The 22,743-nt window shown below is 40.0% G+C and overlaps 3 protein-coding genes across 9 annotated transcripts in view; 2 read left to right on the top strand and 1 right to left on the bottom strand.

Moving 5' to 3' along the window:
• Positions 1-396: 396 nt before the first annotated feature.
• On the bottom strand, positions 397-13,255 carry LOC121724598 (galectin-2-like). Of its 4 annotated transcripts, none has more exons than XM_042111277.1 (5): positions 13,160-13,255; positions 1,858-2,033; positions 1,493-1,572; positions 936-1,098; positions 397-624 (listed from the first exon to the last, which is right to left on the bottom strand). In XM_042111277.1, the coding sequence occupies exons 2-5, from the start codon at positions 1,951-1,953 to the stop codon at positions 478-480; spliced, it is 486 nt and encodes a 161-aa protein (XP_041967211.1). In that variant the 5' UTR covers positions 1,954-2,033; positions 13,160-13,255; the 3' UTR covers positions 397-477. The 4 variants fall into 4 exon arrangements, with proteins under 4 accessions (XP_041967211.1, XP_041967212.1, XP_041967213.1 ...); XM_042111278.1 differs by lacking the exon at positions 13,160-13,255 and adding an exon at positions 12,707-13,149; XM_042111279.1 differs by lacking the exon at positions 13,160-13,255 and adding an exon at positions 2,431-2,515.
• Positions 13,256-13,316: 61 nt separating this feature from the next.
• Positions 13,317-17,511, top strand: dnajb9a (DnaJ heat shock protein family (Hsp40) member B9a). Its single transcript, XM_042111038.1, has 3 exons — positions 13,317-13,444; positions 14,300-14,530; positions 14,775-17,511. Exons 2-3 carry the CDS (start codon positions 14,314-14,316, stop codon positions 15,212-15,214), a joined length of 657 nt encoding a protein of 218 aa, XP_041966972.1. The 5' UTR covers positions 13,317-13,444; positions 14,300-14,313; the 3' UTR covers positions 15,215-17,511.
• Positions 17,512-17,812: 301 nt separating this feature from the next.
• The window catches only part of dnm1l (dynamin 1-like), a 27,027-nt gene continuing 22,096 nt past the window's right edge, over positions 17,813-22,743 (top strand). For 2 of the 4 annotated variants that reach the window (XM_042110610.1, XM_042110608.1), the window contains exons 1-7: positions 17,813-18,037; positions 19,367-19,511; positions 20,310-20,345; positions 21,202-21,248; positions 21,819-21,890; positions 22,107-22,193; positions 22,533-22,695. In XM_042110610.1, the coding sequence (XP_041966544.1) occupies positions 17,936-18,037; positions 19,367-19,511; positions 20,310-20,345; positions 21,202-21,248; positions 21,819-21,890; positions 22,107-22,193; positions 22,533-22,695 (652 nt within the window). In that variant the 5' untranslated portion in view covers positions 17,813-17,935. The remainder of the gene's footprint in view (positions 18,038-19,366; positions 19,512-20,309; positions 20,346-21,201; positions 21,249-21,818; positions 21,891-22,106; positions 22,194-22,532; positions 22,696-22,743) is intronic. The other 2 variants (XM_042110611.1, XM_042110609.1) reach the window with 1 other exon arrangement.

The following is a 22,743-nucleotide window of genomic DNA, read 5'->3' as shown; positions in this document are numbered from 1 at the left end:
CCATACATTCCTATCCACCAATAAGTTCTGGCATCACATTGAGCAAAGTTGAGAAGTCTACTGTTTATATATTTTGGGATGAAAGACTTGTATCTGTATTTGCTGTTTACTGAAGGACCTATCTTGCATTAATTGTTAACTGTTTAGGTCTATCACTTCAGATCATTTGAGAAACATGCCCTAGGGTGTAATATAAAAAGCATCACATGGCCCATGACTCGGTATACTGTAACAAAAAATCAGTTCTGTAGCCAAACATCTATATTATTAAGAGTCACAGAGTATAAAATGCTAGAAGCTGAGGAGTAGTGTATACAGCATTATATATCCACATTCACATCAACTTATGTATCCACATTCGCATCAACTTATGTATCCACAGAGACTCAGACAGTGTAGCGCAAAAAAACCCCCACTTTATTGTTGCGCTGCGTTTTTGCCACAATATCTGAGACATCTTGGTATGATAAAATAAAATCAATAGATCTTGAAAGAGGTGAGCTTAAAATCCCCTTTAACCCTAACATAAGTGATGACATCCAGGCCTTCTCTATTAGGGAATTGGATCTCCTCTCCATCAGGAAGTTCCACCTCAAACAGGTTGCCAGCCAACTTAACTCTAACCTACATTAAGAAAACAAGTAAGACAAATTATTACCTAAAATAAGAAATTATAACAAATAACTCATACATAAAATACAGGTCATGATATTTAAATATTTTCAAATATTTCCATTATTTAATTCATTAGTTATTTAATTGCAACTGATATAATAAATGAAACTGTAGGCCTATAACTTTCAATCTAAACCATATAGGCCTGCACAAGTTCTTTACTGCACTGCTGCAATATATAAAGTATATAGTATACGGAAATCATTCAAAGTTGTGCCTGATGAAATAAAACAGATCATATTCTCTTTCATTCTCCATACCTTCACCATTGTGCCTGGGTGGAGGGGGTTTCTGTCATGCCTTTCCTCATCTCCCCAGGTACTTTTATGCTTGGAGTTGCAGACAATCACAACCTCATCTCTGAAGCGTGGGTTGAAGTGCATGGCTAGGTTATCCTTATCAGTACCAAGATCAATCTGGAACCTGTCCGACAACAAATCATATTAACAAAAACATGGCCAAGCCACTGATCAAAGAATCAACACAATTTAAAATGTACCTGTCTTCTAAATAACATTGTAACAACACTATAATATCCAGCTGTCTTCTCAATAACACTCCAACATTTTAACATTAGTATTTTACTTTGCTTATTTATTATAATATCCAGCTGTCTTCTCAATAACATTCCAACATTTTAACATTGGTATTTTACTTTGCTTATTTATTGTAATATCCAGCTGTCTTCTTAATAACATTCCAACATTTTAACATTGGTATTTTACTTTGCTTATTTATTGTAATATCCAGCTGTCTTCTTAATAACATTCCAACATTTTAACATTGGTATTTTACTGCTTATCTATTGTCTCCGTACCTGTTTGCATCACTGACGATTATCCCCTGTATTTTCAGTTGATCTCCTGATCTCAGTACAATATTTTTTAGCTCACACTCCTGCACAGACAGACATAAAAGACATTGAGAACCATCATATAACCTCCAACTAATCAAACATTACAAATGTATAACCTCCAACTATATCAAACCTACACATTACAAATGAACCATATCATATAACCTCCAACTATATCAAACCTATACATTATAACTGAACCATATCATATAAACTCCAACTATCAAACCTATACATTACAAATGAACCATATCATATAACCTCCAACTATCAAACCTATACATTACAAATTAACAATTTATTTCAGAAGCTTAGAATACGCTTACCATGTTTTTCAGGATGTGTTCAGCAGTACAATGCAGCTGGCTGAGAGGGTGTCCTTTGTGGTTTGGTAGAGCTGATGTTTCACTGCTTTTATACATGACCTATCAATGTTCCTATCAACACACATGATTAGAGTTGCGATCCCCCACCAACAGGTCAGCTGCTCCATGCTTCAGCCCTGAACACATTGGGAAGATAAAATAGAGACACTTTCAAATTCCATCTGACTGCATACCTCATTGCTGCTTTCACATAGTGGCTGATAGCTTGAGTGATTAAATCTCGTTAATCATTTCAGTCACCTCACATCAATGCTATCTGACCAGACTTTCCTTGAAAGGATTGGATCAGATAGGGTGTGAATATCGATGTGGTGAAACCCTCTTGGTTCCAGCAGATTTTTTTATATATATTTTCAGTGAAAAAATAAATGTATATTTTCTTTGTAGTGTCTTATTTTATTCTCAGACATTACATCCTCTATAAATAGTCTAACTGTATATTTTATATGTATAATCGGTTTGCAATGTCATTTGTGAATGTGCATGCTGATGCCTGAATATTTAAATTATTACACTTCATTGGCTTATTGATTTCAGTGTAGATGATAGTGGGGTAAGAAGAGCCAGCACCACTACCTGCAACACAAGTCAAGTCAACTTTATGTCTATAGCACATTTAAAAACAACTGAGTTGAACCAAAGTGCTTACAAACAAACATAAAACAATGACAATGGTACAACAACAATAATAATATAACATAGTGGAAAATAAATAAATAATTAAAATAATAAACATATTAGTCTAAAATAAAGAATAAAGAGTGTGTGTGTGGGGGGGGGGGGGGGGGGGGTGTATTAAGGTAGATTAAAAGCTTGGGAGAAAATGAAAGTCTTTAATTTAGACTTAAAACAGTCAATGGTTGGGGAGGACTTAATATGTACAGGTAGACTATTCCAGAGTTGGGGGGCAACAACAGAGAAGGCTCTATCACCCTTGGTTTGAAGGCGTGTTTTGGGGATACAGTGAAGATTCTGAGATGAAGACCTAAGTGATTTTGGAGCGCTGTACGGAATTAGTAGGTCACCTATGTAACTAGGTGCCAAACCACTGAGGGCTTTGACAAAAAGTAAAAAAGGTAACCAGTGCAGCTTAGCTAACACAGGAGTTATGCTCATGTTTCTTAAAGCCACTTAATAATCTAGCTGCTGCATTTTGAACTAGCTGAAGTCTGTTGAGAGTGGAGTGGGTCAGGCCTGCATATAATGAATTGCAATAATCTAGTCTAGATGTTATGAAAGCATGTATACGAGTTTCAAGATCGGAGAAGGACAGAAAGGGCTTCAGTTTTGCAATGGTTCTTAACTGGAAAAAGCTGCCTTTGACCACACTGTTTACTTGCTTATTAAAATGTAAAGAGTCAAAGAAAACCCTGAGATTCTTGACTTCACTGTGGCAGTTTGCAGAGAGAGGTCCTAGTGCATTTTCAAGATAGAAACATCACTTGGAGGGCCAAAAATAATTATATCAGTTTTACTTTCGTTCAAGAAAATTTCTTGCCATCCAGCAGTTGTGGATGAAGTGATGAGCTTACATTTTGACAAAAAAGTTTGTGGAATGGTAAGGGATCATTTTAGACCCTGTGCAAAGGCAAAAACATTATTATGCAACTCAAATTTATGATATGATAATATAGTTGAAATACCAACAGTTGACGATACAATATCACACAACACTATTTGAGAGCCCAGGCTGAAAAACAAATAATTGAATGTTCTTCAAAAGAATTATCCTATAAAGACTTGGTAAATCATCTTTGGGTGCCAGAACTGTAGACGAATTAGATCAGAATTGTGCTTTAATGGCCGATGTTTACGCACACAGGAAACAATGTCTCTCTAGCAGTACAGAAAGCAGCCTATACTAGCCTTCATAATACAATGCAGACAAAACACAGTAGATGAAGTAAGTCAAAGAGAATGCAATATACTACCAATATAGACAGTAATAAACAGACAATGTACTTTTATTACTAAACCAGACACAAGTAAAATACACCCTGTGCAAAAGGCATACAATGTAGATTAGTAAGGTAAGTAAGGTAGTGCAACGAGAAAATATGTTATTTCAGTTAGCCTATTAGCTGGTTTGATGCTCATTGAGCTCAATGCAAATCAAACCAGCTAATAGGCTAACTGAAATAACACCCATGCCAATCTCTAGGTATGGTGAAGGGTATGTGATGATGTGGGGCTATTTTAATTCCAAAGGCCAAGGTAACTTTATCAGGATGCACAGTATTCTGGATCCATGAAATAACTGGCCTTTAAAAATAAAAATCTGCCTGTCTCTATGGGAATTTAACATAGGGGTGGGAATACTTATGACCCCTGTATTTTAAGGAAGAACATTTATTTATTTATGATACATTATTCATTCACTAAGGAAATTGGTGTCCTTAAAGGTTAGATATTTCCTCATTTTTCACTTAAGGCATTAAGATCAATTTCCAAAAGATGATTTTATATTCCTCTTTTCAGTCAACTTTAGCATGGGTGCCAATACTTTTGGCCATCACTGTACATTGAAATAGCGGCGGCCATATTTCCAGGCATTTTGGTGTTAAAGTTAACGTTAGTTTGCTTTGCATGTGAACATGATGTGACTTGCGATGTATGCCACGAAGCAGTAGCCTAACATTCCCTTGAACTGAAATTAGTAGCCTATTACAAATAATTTAGATATTAAAATCATATAGCAAATTATAGCCTAATGACATACTACAATTATAGTCTTATGATATATTACAAAAAAAAGTCGAGTCCTCGACGAGTCATCGCGAGTGTGAATGCACGAGTCCAAGTCCATGTTCGAGTCCTTTAGTGCTCAAATCCAAGTCAAGTCACGAGTCTCTGAATTTAGCTAATGACTCGGACTCGAGTTTGAGTCTCGGACTCGAGCACTACAACACTGGAATCTCACAGTGAGAGTCCCTCCATCTCTCCTCACTTCCCGTTTGTATCCATTTCTCCAGGCCAACCATCCACCAATTCATGTGGTTTCTTTTCCATTTCTTGTTTCTTTTCCATTGGCCCAAATTGAAACATCTTTTTTGCTTCCCTTTCCTTCAGTAGTGGCTCTTGTCCTGGGTCAATCATTTTCTCATCATTTGATCTGAATTCTCTCAACTATCCCATTCCCTTGACTGGTTTCTCTATACCTTTGTCATAGGTTCTCCCTCATTTTCATCCAAAACTCCCTCTCCATCTTGCAACTTTGGCTCTGAATCTGTCTTTTTCTCAACTTTTTGTTTGTCTTCTCTCATCCATTCTTTCCCCTCCACCTTCCATATTCTGTAGTTCTGCCTCCTTTTCTGTCTCTTCATTTTCTCTGTCCTTCAACAACACTTGTTCTTTTTTCTGTGCTGGCTGCTTTCTTTCCTCTCTCTCTCCAACTCTCTGGAATTCTTCCCCCATTCCTTGTGCTTCTCCTCGATTCCCGTCCATGTTTCTTCATGCCTCTTCAGCTCCATGTCTTTATCCATCTCATATTCTCTCTCCATTTTCTTAATCTCCTCTTCCATCTGTAGCCCTCTGTCTTGTTCTGGTATCATTCCTCTCTCATGCTCAATCTTAATAATCTCTTGCCCCCACTGTCTTTTATATAGTTGTCCTTCAGAGTAATTTTCCTTTGCCAGTTGCTTCAGCTCTCCCTGTAGATCCACGCATCTCACCGTTTGTGTTTCTGGCAGGCTTTCCACATCTTTATTTTCCTCAATTTCAGTCAGTGTTTTTCTAAGTCCAATCACTTCAGTCTCACAACATTGTTCAATCAATTTCAAAGATGTCTCATCTCTCCTCTTTGTAATTTGTTTCTGTTTCTCTAGTTGTCTGTCCAACTTTAGCATCTTCTTTTCCCACTTCTGTTGGTATTTACGTTCAAGCTGCCAGAGCCTTTCTTCATGCCTCTTTACTGCCCTACCTTTTCCACTTGCCTGATGTACTCCAATTCTCTCTCTCTTTCCCACTCAATTCCACTCAGTTTCTCTAACTCTCATTCTCAGTTCATGTCTTTCTTTGTCTAAGAGTCTCTCCATCTCTAGCTTTCTGCCTGAGTCTTGCAATGTCAGTGAACCTCTCAATCTCTCTCATTCTCTCTTGATGTTTCTCAGTGACTTTCAGTCTGTCTGTATCTCCCATGTACTCCAGCTTGCAGTTTTCTCCTCTCCCTCTCCGTCTCAAGGTATCTCATCTGATCTACATCCTCCCCTAAAATATAAACATATTTCAGAAAAATAAGTTTAGCTGTACACTTACTTAGGAATATGTTTTTGCCATTGCAGTGTGTGTGTGTGTGCTCAGAATGCCTGTATTTAATGGTTTGGTCAGATTACATGTTTCAGCCTGATTTTGTCGAATTTGTCGTAGCCAATTCGTGCCTGAATATGAAAGGTTCCAGAATAAGGAACGTTCTTGTAATGTGACACTCAACAACCAGCCGTTTAGCAAGTCAGAATTTTTTGGGCAATATGGCACTTTTCTAATACTAACACTATGATGAACAATAGGCTATACGTGATCTTGTATGTGGCCAATCTCCCAACCAAGACATGGTAGAGTTTATGGTTTTATGATCACTAGCCCTCCTGATGTGTTTTATGTTTACTACTGTAGTTTTGTGCTCCCGGTCAAAAATGGCCGCTGCATTATAACTAGTTATAAATCCATAGTATTACACATATTATCATCTAATGTTGTGATAGACCTTTATATCAACTTGTGTTCTATTGGATATAACCAGTTTTGTACTTCCATTTGCTATTTATGGCCTGCAGGCCTCACTGACCTGAGATTCAATTGGGGAAAGGTTCCAGTGGGGGCTGGCTTAGAAGCAAAGAGGGGGAGTGAAGGTGTGTGTGTGTGTGTGTGTGTGTGTGTGTGTGTTAATGTACAGAAGTACATATACAGTCCATCTGATCAATAAGTATGTGCCTGGACTCAATTTTAAACACTTACCATTTCCTCACTCATTCATTTCTAACGGCCGGTCATTTTTGACCGGAAATACACATGTGTGTTCTAAAGTTAAATAAAACACTCAAATTGTTATAAAACTTACCAAACTTTGTTTTGTGTGTTCAGATGTCCTGTGTTAACAAAGTCAAGAAGCCTCATGGTAGTCAGAATAAGTTAACAATATTTTTGAGAGAAAATAATTGTCAATTGGTCACATTTGACTGTGAACCCAATATAGTACGGTGTCTTGTGTAATCCCACTGGATTTTCTTGTAAAAATTGATTTTTTGCATATTTTGCTAGTATAGAGTCTAAGGAACAAGATTTTTTTGTCCTCAAATTTTCATGATCCATTTTCACACTTAGATGACATCATCATTTATATAATGCATAATTAAGACTGGGACTACTATCACTTGGGGGTCAAATGTGAGAAAACACTGGTAAAGAGGGTATTTTGCCTAATCTTTGGGTGCTGATTCTGAATATCATATTTACTTAGCTGATTTTTTAGTTTTAAACCTGCTAATTAGGATTTGCGGCCTAAAACTGGCCTCCATAGAACGGGTGAATAGGGTAAAAAATGTAACTCTTTGATATTCTTATGAAACTTTACTAGTTGATTATGTATGTAGAGACAATATTTTCTTGCATTACAAGTTTTCTGAAAATATGTTTATGGATGTAATTTAACAATATCTCATTAATTATGCACAAATTTTCATACATTTCAATTACAAAAAAAAGAGACATCTGAATATTGGATAGTTAACATTCAATGTAGTCACGTTCAGGTTTGCCTTCAGAACTCTTTCTGGATTCAGAGCCTTAAAAGAACGGCCAACTGATTGGGTGGTGCAACATCAAAAGTACCTGACTTCTGTCTATGCTAGTGCTAGTAGACACTTAGAAGTGGCTGTCGCATATCGTAGGCATGTTTTGTACTTCCATTTGCTATTTATGGCCTGCAGGCCTCACTGACCTGAGATTCAATTGGGGAAAGGTTCCAGTGGGGGCTTAGAAGGCTGGCTTAGAAGCAAAGAGGGGGAGTGAAGGTGTGTGTGTGTGTGTGTGTGTGTGTGTGTTAATGTACAGAAGTACATATACAGTCCATCTGATCAATAAGTATGTGCCTGGACTCAATTTTAAACACTTACCATTTCCTCACTCATTCATTTCTAACGGCCGGTCATTTTTGACCGGAAATACACATGTGTGTTCTAAAGTTAAATAAAACACTCAAATTGTTATAAAACTTACCAAACTTTGTTTTGTGTGTTCAGATGTCCTGTGTTAACAAAGTCAAGAAGCCTCATGGTAGTCAGAATACGTGCACAATATTTTTGAGAGAAAATAATTGTCCACACAGCACTCCCCATACGAGCTGATGTTCGCTCAGAAGCCACAGTTACCAGTCGACCACCTACTTGGAAATACTGGAGGTGACCACAGGGACAGTCCACAGTCCACCGACTGATTGGGTGGTGCAACATCAAGAGTACCTGACTTCTGTCTATGCTAGTGCTAGTAGACACTTAGAAGTGGCTGTGGCATATCGTAGGCATGGTGGTCCTGACACCGTACCCATATTACCACCTGGCACTCTAGTCTTTTTCTAGTGGGTGGTGGTAATGTAGTGCTTAAGGAGCTGGGCTAGCGTGTAGTAGCCTGAAAGTTGGTTCAATTCCCGTCTTCCAATATTATAATACTTAACCGGATGGTTAAGTGCCTTATAATAGGTCAGGATTAGGTTATAATAGTCAGGATGTTCTACCAGTCTGTTGTTGCCAGCGTCCTCTTCTATGCAGTGGTATGTTGGGGAGGAAGCACAAAGAAGAAGGATGTGGGGCGACTTGACAGGCTGGTAAGGAAAGCTGGCTCTGTAGTGGGAGCTGAACTGGAGTGCATCACTTCACTATCTGACAAAAGGACCCTGAACAAACTGATCAACATCTTGGACAATGAGTGTCATCCACTCCACAGCACTATTGTTAAGCAGAAGAGCCTGATCAGCTGGAGACTTCGCTCACTGCCTTGCACAACAGACAGACTAAGGAAGTCATTCATCCCCAGGGCCATTAAACTGTTCAATGCATCACTTAAGGGAAGAGGAGAAATAGACTTCGCATAGTCTGTCTGCCTCTTCACCACCTCCATGTCTTGAACTGTCTGTCCACTAGCCACTTTACCATTGTCTTCTGCCTCACTGTTTGCGTGCTTTATTAGCACATATGCACAACCCCTCCCTCCATGCCACAGCCGAACTGTGACCACACTTATACCTTTCTTAATATAGTTATTTATATATAGATATATAGACTTTATTCTTGGACTGTTTGACTTACTCATTTACACCATCACCATGACACTCATTCACAAAGAGCACCTTACCTTACCTTATGCACAGAGGACCACAGGCTCAGTCCCTATTTCAGTCATTGCAAGCGCACCTGATTGATTAATCACCCACTATGTGGATACTGTTTTTTAGAATTGATTTAGATTAAGTTTTATTTAATATAATTTGTATTAGTATATTTAGTATATTCTTTATATTCTACAGTCCTTATTGCTTAGTTGTGTTTTTTATATTATATACTTTTAATTACTTTTTCTGCTGTTAGTGAATGTGTGTGTATGTTGTCTGTATGCTACTGTGACCTTGAATTTCCCCTAGGGATCAATAAAGTATCTATCTATCTATCTATCTATCTATCTAACCCCAAGTTTCTTCGGGGACAATGTGATCCATTGTAATATAGCTGACATACAGTATGTAAGTGACTTTGGTCAAGAAGTGTCTGCTAAATGTAATGTACATTTTTTGGCACACACTATAAGATCAGGCCGTATGGGGAGGAGGGCCCCCTTAAGACCATGCATCGCTCCGAGCTTAAACTTGTTCCCACCAGTCAAGATTCATCCAGCCCACCAGCACTGGCTGCTCCACAGCCTCATGGGGGTATCGGGAGGGAGCCAGGCCTCAGTAACCCTGTAGTTGGAGACTCATTGAGGGTAGCCATGGCCTACTGGTTAGCGCTTCGGACTTGTAACCGGAGGGTTGCCGGTTCGAACCCCGACTAGTAGGCACGGCTGAAGTGCCCTTGAGCAAGGCACCTAACCCCTCACTGCTCCCTGAGTGCCGGGATTAGTGTGTGCTTCACCTCACTGTGGTTCACTGTGTGCTGCTTGTGTTTCACTAATTCACGGATTGGGATAAATGCAGAGACCAAATTTTCCTCACGGGATCAAAAGAGTATATATACGTACACACCAGGACTAGTGCTTAGCATCACAGTGACCAAGTTGGTGCCTTGACCAGCTCCCAGGCTCATTTGGAGGGCGTACCAGATTAAAGAGAGCAAATGCACATGGTTTACTGTCTGACCAATGTTTTCCATTGAGTTATTTGTTTTTTGTATTACTTCAGGCTGTGAGAGGGCCATCCGTGGTTTGTCTGTCTGTTTGTTTGTTTGTAACTTTTATCCATGGTTTGTCTGTTTGTTTGTACCTTATATTCTTTTGTTTGTTAATTTTGCCTACTATATACTACCCATGCCTATGACACCTAGTGGTGTACTGTGTTGCCTGTACTATTATAGATTATTTCCAAGACAAATTTATCTTAAGGTAGACAATAGAATGGCATGGCAGGTCAAGGAAAGCATCAAGAAAAGCAAAGATTAAGAAATCGTTTTTGACATAGGCAACAAGGGAGGTGTTTTTACACTTTTCAGACACTCAAAGTTTGAAAACTATGGATATTGTTTTAGAACCAACACAATTTCTACATTATCAATGGGTTTTGCGTGCAAAAAGTGGAATTAATTGTAAAAAAATATAAAAGAAGAAAATGTGAAAATCACTTTTCGGACTAGATATAATCGCTTATTTTAAAACATACAGATAAAAACACTAAAGATGGATCGTGAAAATTTGAAGACAAAAAAAAATCTTGTTCCTTAGACTCTATATTAGCAAAATATGCAAAAAAATCAATTTTTACATGAAAATCTAGCGGGAGCCTATTTTCCAAACACAGCGTACTGTACTAATAGGAGGGCAACGAGACTCAATACAGGTTGGAGGTCGACCTTCTGACCACGTGGTGCAGGGACAACAACCTCCTGCTGAACGTCAGCAAGACCAAGGAGATTGTTGTTGACTTCCGGAGAGGTCACACCCAACACCCTCCACTGACCATCGACGGTGCTGTGGTGGAGAGAGTGAGCAGCACCAAATTCCTGGGGGTGCACATCAGTGAAGACCTCTCCTGGACCACCAACACTGCATCATTGGCGAAGAAAGCTCAGCGCCGCCTCTACTTCCTGCGGAAACTCAGGCGAGCAAGTGCTCCACCAGCCATCATGACCACATTCTACCGAGGCACCATTGAGAGCATCCTCTCCAGCTGTATCGCTGTGTGGGGCAGAAGCTGCACTGAATACAACAGGAAAGCCCTGCAGCGCATAGTGAACACAGCTGGAAGGATTATTGGTGCTTCACTCCCCTCCCTGAAAGACATTTACACCACCCACCTCACCCGCAAGGCGATCACAATTGTGAGTGATGCAAGTCACCCCGCTCACAATTTGTTTGATCCACTGCCCTCTGGGAAGAGGTACAGAAGCCTGCGCTCCCGCACCACCAGACTCACCAACAGCTTCATACACCAGGCTGTTAGGATGCTGAACTCTCTCCCCCCTCCACCCTCAGCTACATAACATCCTGGACTTTGGACCCACAATGGCTGCCTTGCACTACTCCACTTTGCGCACTCCACACTTTGCAACTTGTTGTTGTCCTGTTGTCCTGAAAACACAACACACTTCTGCTGCTCTTACATAACTTGCACCACTATGCCACTTGCTTACTTAGGTCAAACAGAACTACCTCAGCCATTTATTGACCTGACTTTGCACTACTATATTGACTGTCTATGCATAATTGCACAATTGTTAAACCCAATTTTGTCTGTGGACTTAATTGGTAAAATTATGTCTTGTCTCCACCGGGATAGTGAGAAACGTAATTTCGATCTCTTTGTATGTCTTGGCATGTGAAGAAATTGACAATAAAGCAGACTTTGACTTTGACTTTGAAAACGAGGCTATAGAACTGGTAGCCCACCATTTGTAGTGGATGCTAACAGAAGAACAGAATTGATCTGTGGGGCTACAACATGGGCCATTATGTGACTACTTCAAAGCAGGTTGGATTCAGCTGTTTTAGGAGTAGGCCTACTTGGCCTAGACTACTAGTTAGTGCTACCACCTAGGCTGCTAGGCTAGATTACTAGTTAGTGCTACCACCTACTAGGCTACTAGGTGGGTTTACATGGACAGTTCTTTTTTTGATTAAACTATTCTGAATGAAACCTTTGTGTCATCTGTTTACATGGGGTCTATTTCCATCAGGTTATAAGTGCTCTAGAATCTTTAATCGGAATAGCTATTGCTCTCTCTCTCTCTCTCTCTCTCTCTCTCTATATATATATATATATATATATATTATAGATATATATATATATATCTACAGCAGGCAACCCATAACCCATGGCTGTTCAAATGAGAAATAAGAACAGCATACAGGCATACACAGCCCCATTCATTCTGATTAAAATTCTAGTTGGATTGACAGTTTTATTCTGATTGAGCCATTATTCCTATTCCTATCCAGTTAAAGAGTCTCTGTAAACCCACCTATAGTGATCATACAGGATTAACTTACTGTAAAAGTATATTCTTCTGTTAAATTAATACATTATTCAATTGTGATAGCCTAGTCTATATACTCAGACAGAATTAATGTAATGCAGTCAATCACTAGGACATACCTGTGGGAAACTTCAATACTCATAAAAATGTTACAGAAACAGAATATGTCTTGTCTTGTCAGTTCTCACTTCAAAATGAGTAGCCTACTTAAACATTTCTGTTTGAGCTCTTTCTTCAATATGGTGACAATTATGACATCACATCACTCACTATTGCATCACACTTATAGGCCCATTTGGAAAAGCGGTGACAATGGAGTCAGAGACGGTTGAATCGTCTTATGATTCATCTTAGTTAACTAATCTTTGATGGAGTTGGTGACGGCAGCTGGACTGAGGTTATGCGCCACCTGCTAATTGAAGAACTGCCCTGGATGAAAGAACTTTTCGGCAATTGCCCTTTTCTGACTTTCCCTATCTTGAAGATTATGGATTAAAACGTTGGCTAAAGAAATGTTGCATGTGTAACAATCACTGCATTTGTGAACTGTTCTTATGGCAAAATGTACCTACCTAACATAGCCTACATTATCCTCTTCAGAATAACCATAAACAACCTGACTGAATCAGGAGTGGCACGTAAGCAATTTGACCAATCTTGTTGTCTGGTCCTCACACTACACGTGCCTGAAAGTCATGTGATGTAGATGGCCCAATGAAATTACGTTTCGTGTTGTTTCGGTCCTGGGACGACAACGGCTTGTAGAATGTCAGTCGGTCACACAAGCTAGCCAGTTAGTAAGCTAGACAATTTGTACCAATATTCTGACCATTTCCCTCAACGGTGTAACCTTACAGGCAAGTGTAAATGTTATCATTTATGTTCTAGAGACGGCAAATTTATTGTTCAAATACCCTGTTTGGCTTTCCGTAATCTAATGGTTATCAGCTAACTAGCTAATGCGTGTCCTGTTATGATAACTTCACTGGCATGGCATGGTAACGTTAAGTAAAGATAACGTTCGTTCGGTAGCTTCTAGCTATATTTTGATCTATTTTATACGTTAAGTTGTGTCATCAGACTAATGTCGTTAACGTTAACTATAGGCTATCAAGTAACACGTTTCATGTTGTTATGTTTGTGCTTAATGCGGATAATTGTATCTTTCATAATAAGCCAATGAGACTGTCACAATAGCTGAAAGATACATTTTTACAATTTAGCAATTAGCTTCTACCTCCTGGAAGATAGCCTGCAGTCTTTTTTAACGTTAACGTTACATTGTTACTAAGCCATTAAAGTTAACAACATTGGATAGGCACTTAATGATATCGCTAGTTACTGCAGTGCCCAGCCATATTCTATATTTCGTTACTAGCAAATTAGATCCACTACAAGGACAGATAATTAGAAGAAGAATAAAAAAAACATCAAGGCTACATTGTAATATTATGAAACTGACCAAAAAGAACAGGCAGGTTAAGCTACTGAAATGGTCTGTAGGCCTACAGCATCTTTGCTGGTTGTCATGGGACAGAATAAAAAGAGTGATTAATTAAAAAAAATAATAGAAAGAAAGAAATATGGACATTGATCTATTGCTTTGCTTTTCCTTTGTATTTCTTCCCTCCAAACTCCCAAATGTCTGGCCATGTGGCTCAGAGATCTCATGGACTAACTATTACTGTGACTTGTGTTTCTCCATTTCATAGGAGAAGCAGACACCATGGCCACAGCACAATCGGCAGTGATGTTTGCAGTATGCATCTTAATGATAACAGAGCTTATCCTGGCCAGAAAAGACTACTATGACATTCTTGGTGTGCCTAAAGATGCTACTGAACGCCAGATAAAAAAGGCATTTCACAGGTTGGCTATGAAGCTCCACCCTGACAAGAATAAAAGCCCTGATGCTGAAACAAAGTTCAGGGAAATCGCTGAGGGTGAGAAAATGAATCATTTTGTTTGATGGTTTGCATTTGCAACTACCATATTTGTGTCCACAGACTTCAATCACATGTAACTAGATTGTGTATCCCTTAACTTCAATCACATGTAACTAGATTGTGTATCCCTTAACTTCAGTCACATGTAACTAGATTGTCTATCCCTTAACTTTCACTTGCAGTCAATGCTGCTTATTCTTTGTTGCAGCATGCAGTTCTAAAATGAACTTTCTCTCTGCAGCCTATGAAACACTGTCTGATGAGAAGAGGAGGCAGGAGTATGACCAGATGGGGCACAGTGCTTTCTTCAGGGAAGCTACAGGAGGGGGGCAAAACTTCCATCGCACATTTGACTTTGACGACATGTTCCGGGACTTTGACCTGTATGCCCAAAACCGGCATGCCCACCACAGGCGGCACTTTGAGGACCACCTGCGCGCCCACCAGCAGGCGCACCAGCAGGCGCAGGGCCAAGGGCGCCACAAGCGCCACTTCCAGGGAGGCTTCGGGGCCGGCCTCTTTGATGACATGTTCGATGACATGGAGAAGATGTTCACCTTTGACAGACAGTCCAAGCGGACTGAGAGCCAGTTCCAGGGCACAACCAAACAACAGTGTAGGACAGTGACGCAACGCCGAGGAAATATGGTGACCACATACACAGACTGCAGTGGGTCCTGATGGAATGGGAGCAAACACCTGCTTTCCTGGAGTTAAACTCTTTGTGGGGGAGGTCTTTGGAGGTTCTTTAGCTTTGCTGCTGTGAAAGAGAGTGAACTTAATAGTTCTTTGTAGTAGAAGTATAAGCTGCCTAACAAGGTTGGAGGAGAACTTGGTCATGGTGCATTTATGGTAGTCATGTTTTTGTCTGGAACTTAGCTGGACAGATAATGTAGGGTTCTGCAAGTTCTTTCGACCCTTTATACAGGGGACTGCACAGATGGTCAGAGAAAAGAACATTTGTTTACAATGTGTCTCAAAATATAGGGACAGTATGAGATGACACTCCTGTTTGTCCTGTATCACCTGTTTGTCAAGAGAGAGAGTTCCAGACCTAAGCACACTTCACTGACAACACTGGTCTGGCGTCTCGGTAAACCAGTCACAACCTAGTGAACCTCAATTTTGACCCAACCTAGCTGAATCTTACAATGGTATTGTTCCTTCTGTAGCTCAGAAGGAAATCTTGGAAATCTCAAATTAGACCAAAACTTTAGTGTCACCTACATGGTGTTGTGAAATGAATGTCTTGCCAGCTATTTATACATTATTTTCAATTTCCAAAATAATTGAACTGACTTTTTTTATATAATTTACTGACCGACGTTTGAGTTGTTCCAGGATCACACGCACATATTTTACGAAGTGGAGCAGTTATATTTCATTTGTTATATATGTTACTGTATGCCTTTTCAATTTTCTCCTTCTTGATTAAAAGGACAAGCCAGTATTTTGGGAAAATGAGCTTATTTGGCATCTAGCCCAGAGTTGGACAAGAGGATACCAGTCTGACACCCCACCATTAGCCTAGCTTAGCATAATATACTGGAAGTGGGTCTATAAGTCCCAAAAGTGACATAGTAGGCTTCCTTACAACTCCAAAATGTTTTTATTTATGTTTTGCAACTTGTGTATTTACCACATGCAGAAATACAAATGTAAAATGAGACGCAGCAATTATCTGAGCAGATCCAGCCTCAGAAGTACATTATTACTTCACTGACTGCTCAAACTCTGTGCGCACGTTACTTGGGAAACAGTGCTGCAACATGCCAACACTGCACCCAGGTAGCAGTGCTTTGCCAACATGAGTCTTTGTCTGATTAGAAAATTGCATGTCTCATTTTACATAGGTATTTCTACATGTGGTGAATATACAAGTTGCAACATGTAAAAAACAGGATTTTGTAGTTGTTAGGAAGTCTATTTTGTCACTTTTAGGAGCTGTATGCTAGCCGTTGTAACCCACTTCCAGTAGATTCTGCTAGATAGGTTAATGGTGGAGATGTCAGACTGGGTTCTTGCACACAAAGAGAAGAGAAGGGTCTGTATTATATCCTAAAACTCAGGGGTAGATGGCAAATGAGATCTTTTCTCAAAATGTTGTCGTGTTTCTTTAATTGAGGTCTGAGGATTTGAAGGAGCAGGAGTGTTTTGTACCAAATTGCTGCTCTGGTTTGCTCTGAATACTGCTCTGGTCATTTAGAATAATACTTTTATGTTTCATTGGTTATACATGTATTCTGTGTTAGAGGTGCCTTTTCCTGCTAAATTAACTTCATTTGAAGGTGTGTTACACAGTTCCTCAGAAGTTCACAATACTCTGCAGTGTGATGGTGAACACGCCTCATTGCGTAGCCATTTGCTTCTGTAGATTTCAAAAAGTACTTTTTACTTTTCTTATTTTGTGATTTCTGTACATCTTGCTTTAAAATTATCTGCTTTGTGCACCATATTGATAATAAGAGCTTTCAATTTCCTGTCTTTTATTTTCCTTGTTAACTGTATTATTTTCACACATAGACACACCTCCATAGGCTGTGTTTTGTTGTGTTTGTTGCAGGTCACATTCTGGATTCTTTTGAAATGAGATGTACTGTAAACCCACAGTAATGCAGAATGTAATCCATGTGAAATATCCCCAAGTTGCTCCTTATTCATGATTGGGTGAATAGGGCCCACATTGGCCACATGTGAATGGGTTGTATACTTTATTCCTTGACATATCACCAGTTACCTCATTGTTTTGTGTTATTTGTGAATGTGCAATATTTAAGTGCCAGCTCCCCTATTCCTCTTGTTGATACAGTACCACTGTTACTTGCTGGCCTTGTCTTTGTGAGGAGTTGAATTTCACTTGACCTATCTAGCACTTTCAGTATATTAATCCTGTGGATGACTTGTTTGTAAAGTAGAAAAGCAGATTGGAGCATATGTATAGTTTGGGAGTGGAAGAGAAATAAAAGCCCAGTATTTGATTTTACTTTTCTTGTGTGATTTTGTTTTGCATAGTACATCATTATTACACATTGCAGCAATTGGTGAGTCACAGGTTCCTGGCAGACAAACTTTGTTTTCTTTTTTTCTTTCTTTTTAACCTTGCATGCATCCCTATAAGAATATTTTGGCCCTCCCTAGTTACTGTTGTGTAGGCAGGTTGTATTCCGTGCAGAGCTATTGCTTGGAAATGTAGTTTGGAATTTAGTTTCAGTGACTCGTTTGCTCAACCTGACAACTCAAAGTCCCATGATGCACCACACTCATATCTACGCAGTTCTTCGGCAAGCCGGGTTGGTTAAATGGTGGCGCTGTGAGGGACATTGGATGACTTTGTGCTGTATTTAGCAGTGTAGCTGCTTTAGCTAGTCCATTCATTTTCCACTGGTACTCGTTTTTGGAAACATGGAGGCACTTATTCCAGTCATAAACAAACTCCAAGATGTTTTCAATACGGTCGGAGCAGACATAATTCAGCTGCCACAAATAGCTGTGGTTGGGACGCAGGTAAGGGACAGCTAGCCAGCCAACGGCAACGTTATGATGCATTTGAAGGCAATGAGTCAACCTGGAATCACTTACTCTATAACGTTAGAAGTCTCTATTTCTTGCTTATAAACATGGTAGTTCAAAGTTTAGCCGAATAATCTGTGTAATTTGTGAAGAGACTTGTGCGTCACTTGATGGTTAATGTTATCACTAACGTGACAGTATGGAGTATGGACTTACTCTGCGTTTGACACTTGACACAACATGGTAACTTGCTACAAGCTAGCTGGTGGTCGTGGTCAGGGAATTACCCTGCCTTGACTGTAACAAACCTATATCTATACGTTTGTAATTACAATGGGTTTTAATTTGTATACATTACACATTTTAAACAAGCAACTCTGCCATTGCGGATATGCATCTTAGCCCAGCTACCAGAGCAGGTAGCTAACGTAAGCAAGCTATGAACGATGCGACACTGTACCCCAGCATCTGACTATTGAGAGTGCATGCGTGAGAGCACAGCTCTGTTCACATTGGATAACCACCATAGGTGAAGGACAGGGCCCTTTTTTAAAAGTAGGACAATGCTGTCTTGTTTCAGTGAATTTTATGACGATGTAGTTGACTTCTAATGAGGGTGATCACACTGTTCAGAATGTTGATGGGTTAAGAGTATAGCCAAGTTTAAATGTAATTGCTTCTGGTCATTCTTACTAAAACTTGCGTGGTATTATGCACAATAAAAATGTGGAAGATATGCTGTGTATGTGAACTATAAATTCCTTGATATTGTGATGGGATTAGAGCACTGCTTATGGTCTGAAATGGACATTACCAAATGATGCAGTCACTAAACCTTCCATAACAAATGTTCTTGTTTCAAAGTGTAATCACAGCTTGGCAATCAACAGGGGCTATTTTATTGTTATATGGAATGTTTTAAGTGCTTAAATTAAGTGCATGTATTGTGCATACTGAGGTGGAATGGAGGTGTGCCACTGCACACATTAAGATAAGGGATTTGCATGTCTTTTGGGCGCCAAGTGAATGTATTCTTGTCATGATGGGTTTAAGGGGACGGCTTATTCTTGCACTTTCACTGGACCGCTAAGAGGATGTGTCTGTCTGGCCATTTGGCGCCCAAATGAAAGCATCACAGTGTCACAAGGACAGTGATCCAATGCCAACATATTTGTTTATGAGTCTGTTCCCATGCTATTAACGTTGTGATGGGGTCATGTTAAAAGTGTGGTTTTAGCCTTCTTGAACTTCACTGAATCCTACTCTATGAGGTTTGCAGTTGATGAACTTTTGCGAGTTGATGTTTGTGTTTGTCATTTCCAGAGCAGTGGAAAGAGCTCCGTGCTGGAGAGCCTGGTCGGCAGGGACGTGCTGCCCCGTGGCACGGGCATCGTCACGCGCAGACCCCTGATCTTACAGCTTGTCAATGTCGACCCAGAGGATCGAAGGAAGACTGGCGAAGAAAATGGTAGTAGTATACGCGAGATCCTCTCTCTGCCATCACGTCCTGTAACCAGTTGTTTTGCATGGAGTGTGAGGTCTGGTGTGCTGAGATGGGACTCAAATGGGAAAGCTGTCTGAATGTGTGTGTGCGTGTCAGCACATGGTGTGTTTAGGACAGGCCCGTGTATGCCCTTTGTATTTTGTCCTTTGTCACTGTGACTGACACTGACTCAGTTTTTTGTGGCTGTAGACCTGTCACCATAATACGTTATGACAGAAACAACATCATCTTTTAAGAGGCCTAAAAAATGTGGTTTTGCCCAAGTATTCCTGATACTACACCATCTAAATGAGGTTATTGTTTAAATGATGACCGAGGCAACCAGTTGAATTTCTTTTTGAACATCTTTTTGGGAATGTGTGAATTCTAGGATGTCAGCATCTGTAGATACACTGCATATATATATATATATATATAACCATGCGTTTTTATCTTTAGAGAGGTATATTTATATATAACCATGTGTTTTTTATCTTTAGAGAGGTCTTTGACTGCTGTCCTTAAAAGTGGGCAATGCTGCAACTCTTCAATTTCAGTCCAACACAAAAGACATTTGCAAGTCTGTATAGTCAGCTAGTAGTGTGCTGCTGCTCAGTGGGGAGTGTAGATGCTGTGAAAGCCTAACTGTGTGACTTAACAGTGTACCTTTGCGCTCTCATGACGACCCAAAGGGCTGCTTATGGCTTGGCTGCATATGTAGTGGTGGGAGCTGCTGCGCCAAGCCTAACTGTTGTTTTCCTTGTCATCTCTCTCAAACTGCAGAGTCCAATGCGTGGAAAAATGGCCGCCTTTCCAAAGGTCTCCATTTCTTTGTTCCCTGCCCTTATTGCCTTGTGTTGAGCAGCTTTTGGACTGAACTCACTTTATTTGCCCTCATCCCGCAACCATTATTTAGTTCTATTCTTTTTCTTTTCTTTGTTTAATGCTTAGTCTTAGTCGCTAGCCTAGTTTACTAAGTGGAATCAGAGGAGTCAAATCATGCTAAATGTATCAGATTTAGTGTGATTGTTGGTTACATTTATTCTTGGGTTATTCTTGATAAATGGGGTGAAATAATGGAATTAATGGAGTCCTTAGCTAAGCTGGGGAGTGGAGTGGGAAGTGGATGGAGCCTTAAATATGTCCATAAACACTCTGAAGTAACCTCCTCTCAGGTTTGTGTTTTTATTGCTAGCCTAACTAACTGCAGTCATATCCTTTGTATGCCCCTTTAGCCTAGCCGTATTTAGCGTAGCGTGTTTTTATTGCTAGCCTAACTAACTGCAGTCATGTGCTTTGTATGCCCCTGTAGCCTAGCTGTATTTAGCGTAGCTTATGTGAGAAAGGAAAAAACACATTATCTAGTACTTCTTTGTCTCTTTTACCTTCTTTTTTTCCATGATGCACTGCGCTTTGGCCGGTCACAAAATGATGTCTTTTAGCAATCCTTTTGTCACACTGTTTGTCTGTCCAGCGATGAACTTGTAAACAGGGTTGTTGTCCTTTTAGCGCAGAAAGATATCCCAGACCAGCTGAACAAACAAATAGGCTAGATCCCCAGAGGCCTTTCCACATGATGAGTGTGTTGCCATGGCTGCTGTTGTGGGACCTGGTTCCCATGACACTGTGGAATATTTGGGGGACTGAGCAACTCATGTTTCTTTATTTTCCAAAGGTATTGATGGCGAAGAATGGGGGAAATTTCTACACACCAAAAACAAGGTACCTTCAGGCCAAGCCATGTTCACTCACAACCCTCCTGAACAAACTATGTGAATCTAAGAGCTACTAAAGCACAATAACATCTGCCTTTTTATCCACAAGTGTGACACTGACAGATGAAAGGGTGCTCTGTTTACTGTATCCAGTGTAACTGCATTATCGTCTGTCTGTCTGAAGCCCTGTCTGTCTTTAAGGATGCTTCTGTCTGTCTGAAGCCCTGTCTGTCTGAAGCCCTGTCTGTCTGAAGCCCTGTCTGTCTTTAAGGATGCTTCTGTGCTTGCCTGTGAAAACGGGAAGCTGTGAATCTAACCTCAAGGACGGAACAGAGCAAAAAAGTGACGTGTGCAATGGTTCTGTGGCTGTGGCTAACCTCTTCATGCCTCAACACACAATGTCATCTATACATAGCGCTGATACTGCCCCATATCTTACGCTGTCTATTTTAGAGCCATGGCTTTTGTTTTCGAAACTGTATTGGTAAATGGAAATATGATATCCAGATGGATTTAGCACAGTGGCATTTTGAAAATCTCCACCATGTCACATCAGAAAAATGTCTTTGTCCACTAGATCTACCCAGACTTTGATGAAATCAGGCAAGAAATTGAAACTGAAACCGAAAGGATTTCTGGCAATAACAAGGTATGACTTTATACCCTCCAGTCAAGCTTATCTGCTGAATGTAGTGACCTACTTTATTTTGGCACACAGCTTATCACCATGTGGTTACATTAACTATGTCAGGCCATAGTCCACATTTGTATGCCAAATCATGAAATTATAGTCAATGTGGATTTGATTTTGATGAGTTAAATTTCAATGAGTGGCTCTATTGATTTTAACATTGTATTTCCTCAGGGTATCAGTGATGAGCCCATCCACCTGAAGGTCTTCTCCCCCCATGTTGTCAACCTGACACTTGTAGACTTGCCTGGCATTACAAAGGTACTGCAACGTGGTGTGTCTTATTAGAGTGTGATAAGTAGTTTCATAACCGGTCATACCGCATTCTGTTATTTATTGTCTGGCTAACACCCTTTTTCAAGCTAGCCAAGTTAAGAACCAAATTCTGTACAATATGGAAGATAGATGATTTTGGATAAAAGTGTGGGCCAAATCAATAAAGCTAAAGATAACACAGTTTGTGTTTTTGGATAAAAGTGTGGGCCAGATTAATAAAGCTAAAGATAACTCAGTTTGTGTTTTTGTGTTTTTGGATAAAAGTGTGGGCCAAATCAATAAAGCTAAAGTTAACTCAGTTTGTGTTTTTGTGTGTGAGCCCAGGTTCCTGTGGGGGACCAGCCCAAAGACATCGAGCTCCAGATCCGAGAGTTGATCCTCAAGTACATCAGCAACCCGAACTGCATCATCCTGGCCGTGACTGCCGCCAACACAGACATGGCCACCTCGGAGGCTCTCAAAGTGGCCAGAGAGGTGGACCCCGATGGTGAGTCTCCAGACCTGATGCCAGCTGTCCTCCCACTCTCTCATCTCC

Source organism: Alosa sapidissima, chromosome 11, assembly GCF_018492685.1.
Source record: "Alosa sapidissima isolate fAloSap1 chromosome 11, fAloSap1.pri, whole genome shotgun sequence".
In the NCBI taxonomy this organism is placed as follows: domain Eukaryota; kingdom Metazoa; phylum Chordata; class Actinopteri; order Clupeiformes; family Clupeidae; genus Alosa; species Alosa sapidissima.
The sequence above is the reverse complement of the archived record's forward strand: the minus strand, read 5'-3'. Positions and strand labels throughout refer to the sequence as shown.

Coding starts and splice junctions, on each gene's coding strand:
- LOC121724598 (XM_042111277.1), bottom strand. CDS start 1,953: ATGTATAAAAGCAGTGAAACATCAGCTCTACCAAACCACAAAGGACAC. Junction 1,099..1,492: donor ATCGTCAGTGATGCAAACAG/GTACGGAGACAA, acceptor GTTGTCGGACAG/GTTCCAGATTGATCTTGGTA. Junction 625..935: donor ACCCAGGCACAATGGTGAAG/GTATGGAGAATG, acceptor TTCTTAATGTAG/GTTAGAGTTAAGTTGGCTGG.
- dnajb9a (XM_042111038.1), top strand. CDS start 14,314: ATGGCCACAGCACAATCGGCAGTGATGTTTGCAGTATGCATCTTAATG. Junction 14,531..14,774: donor GTTCAGGGAAATCGCTGAGG/GTGAGAAAATGA, acceptor TTCTCTCTGCAG/CCTATGAAACACTGTCTGAT.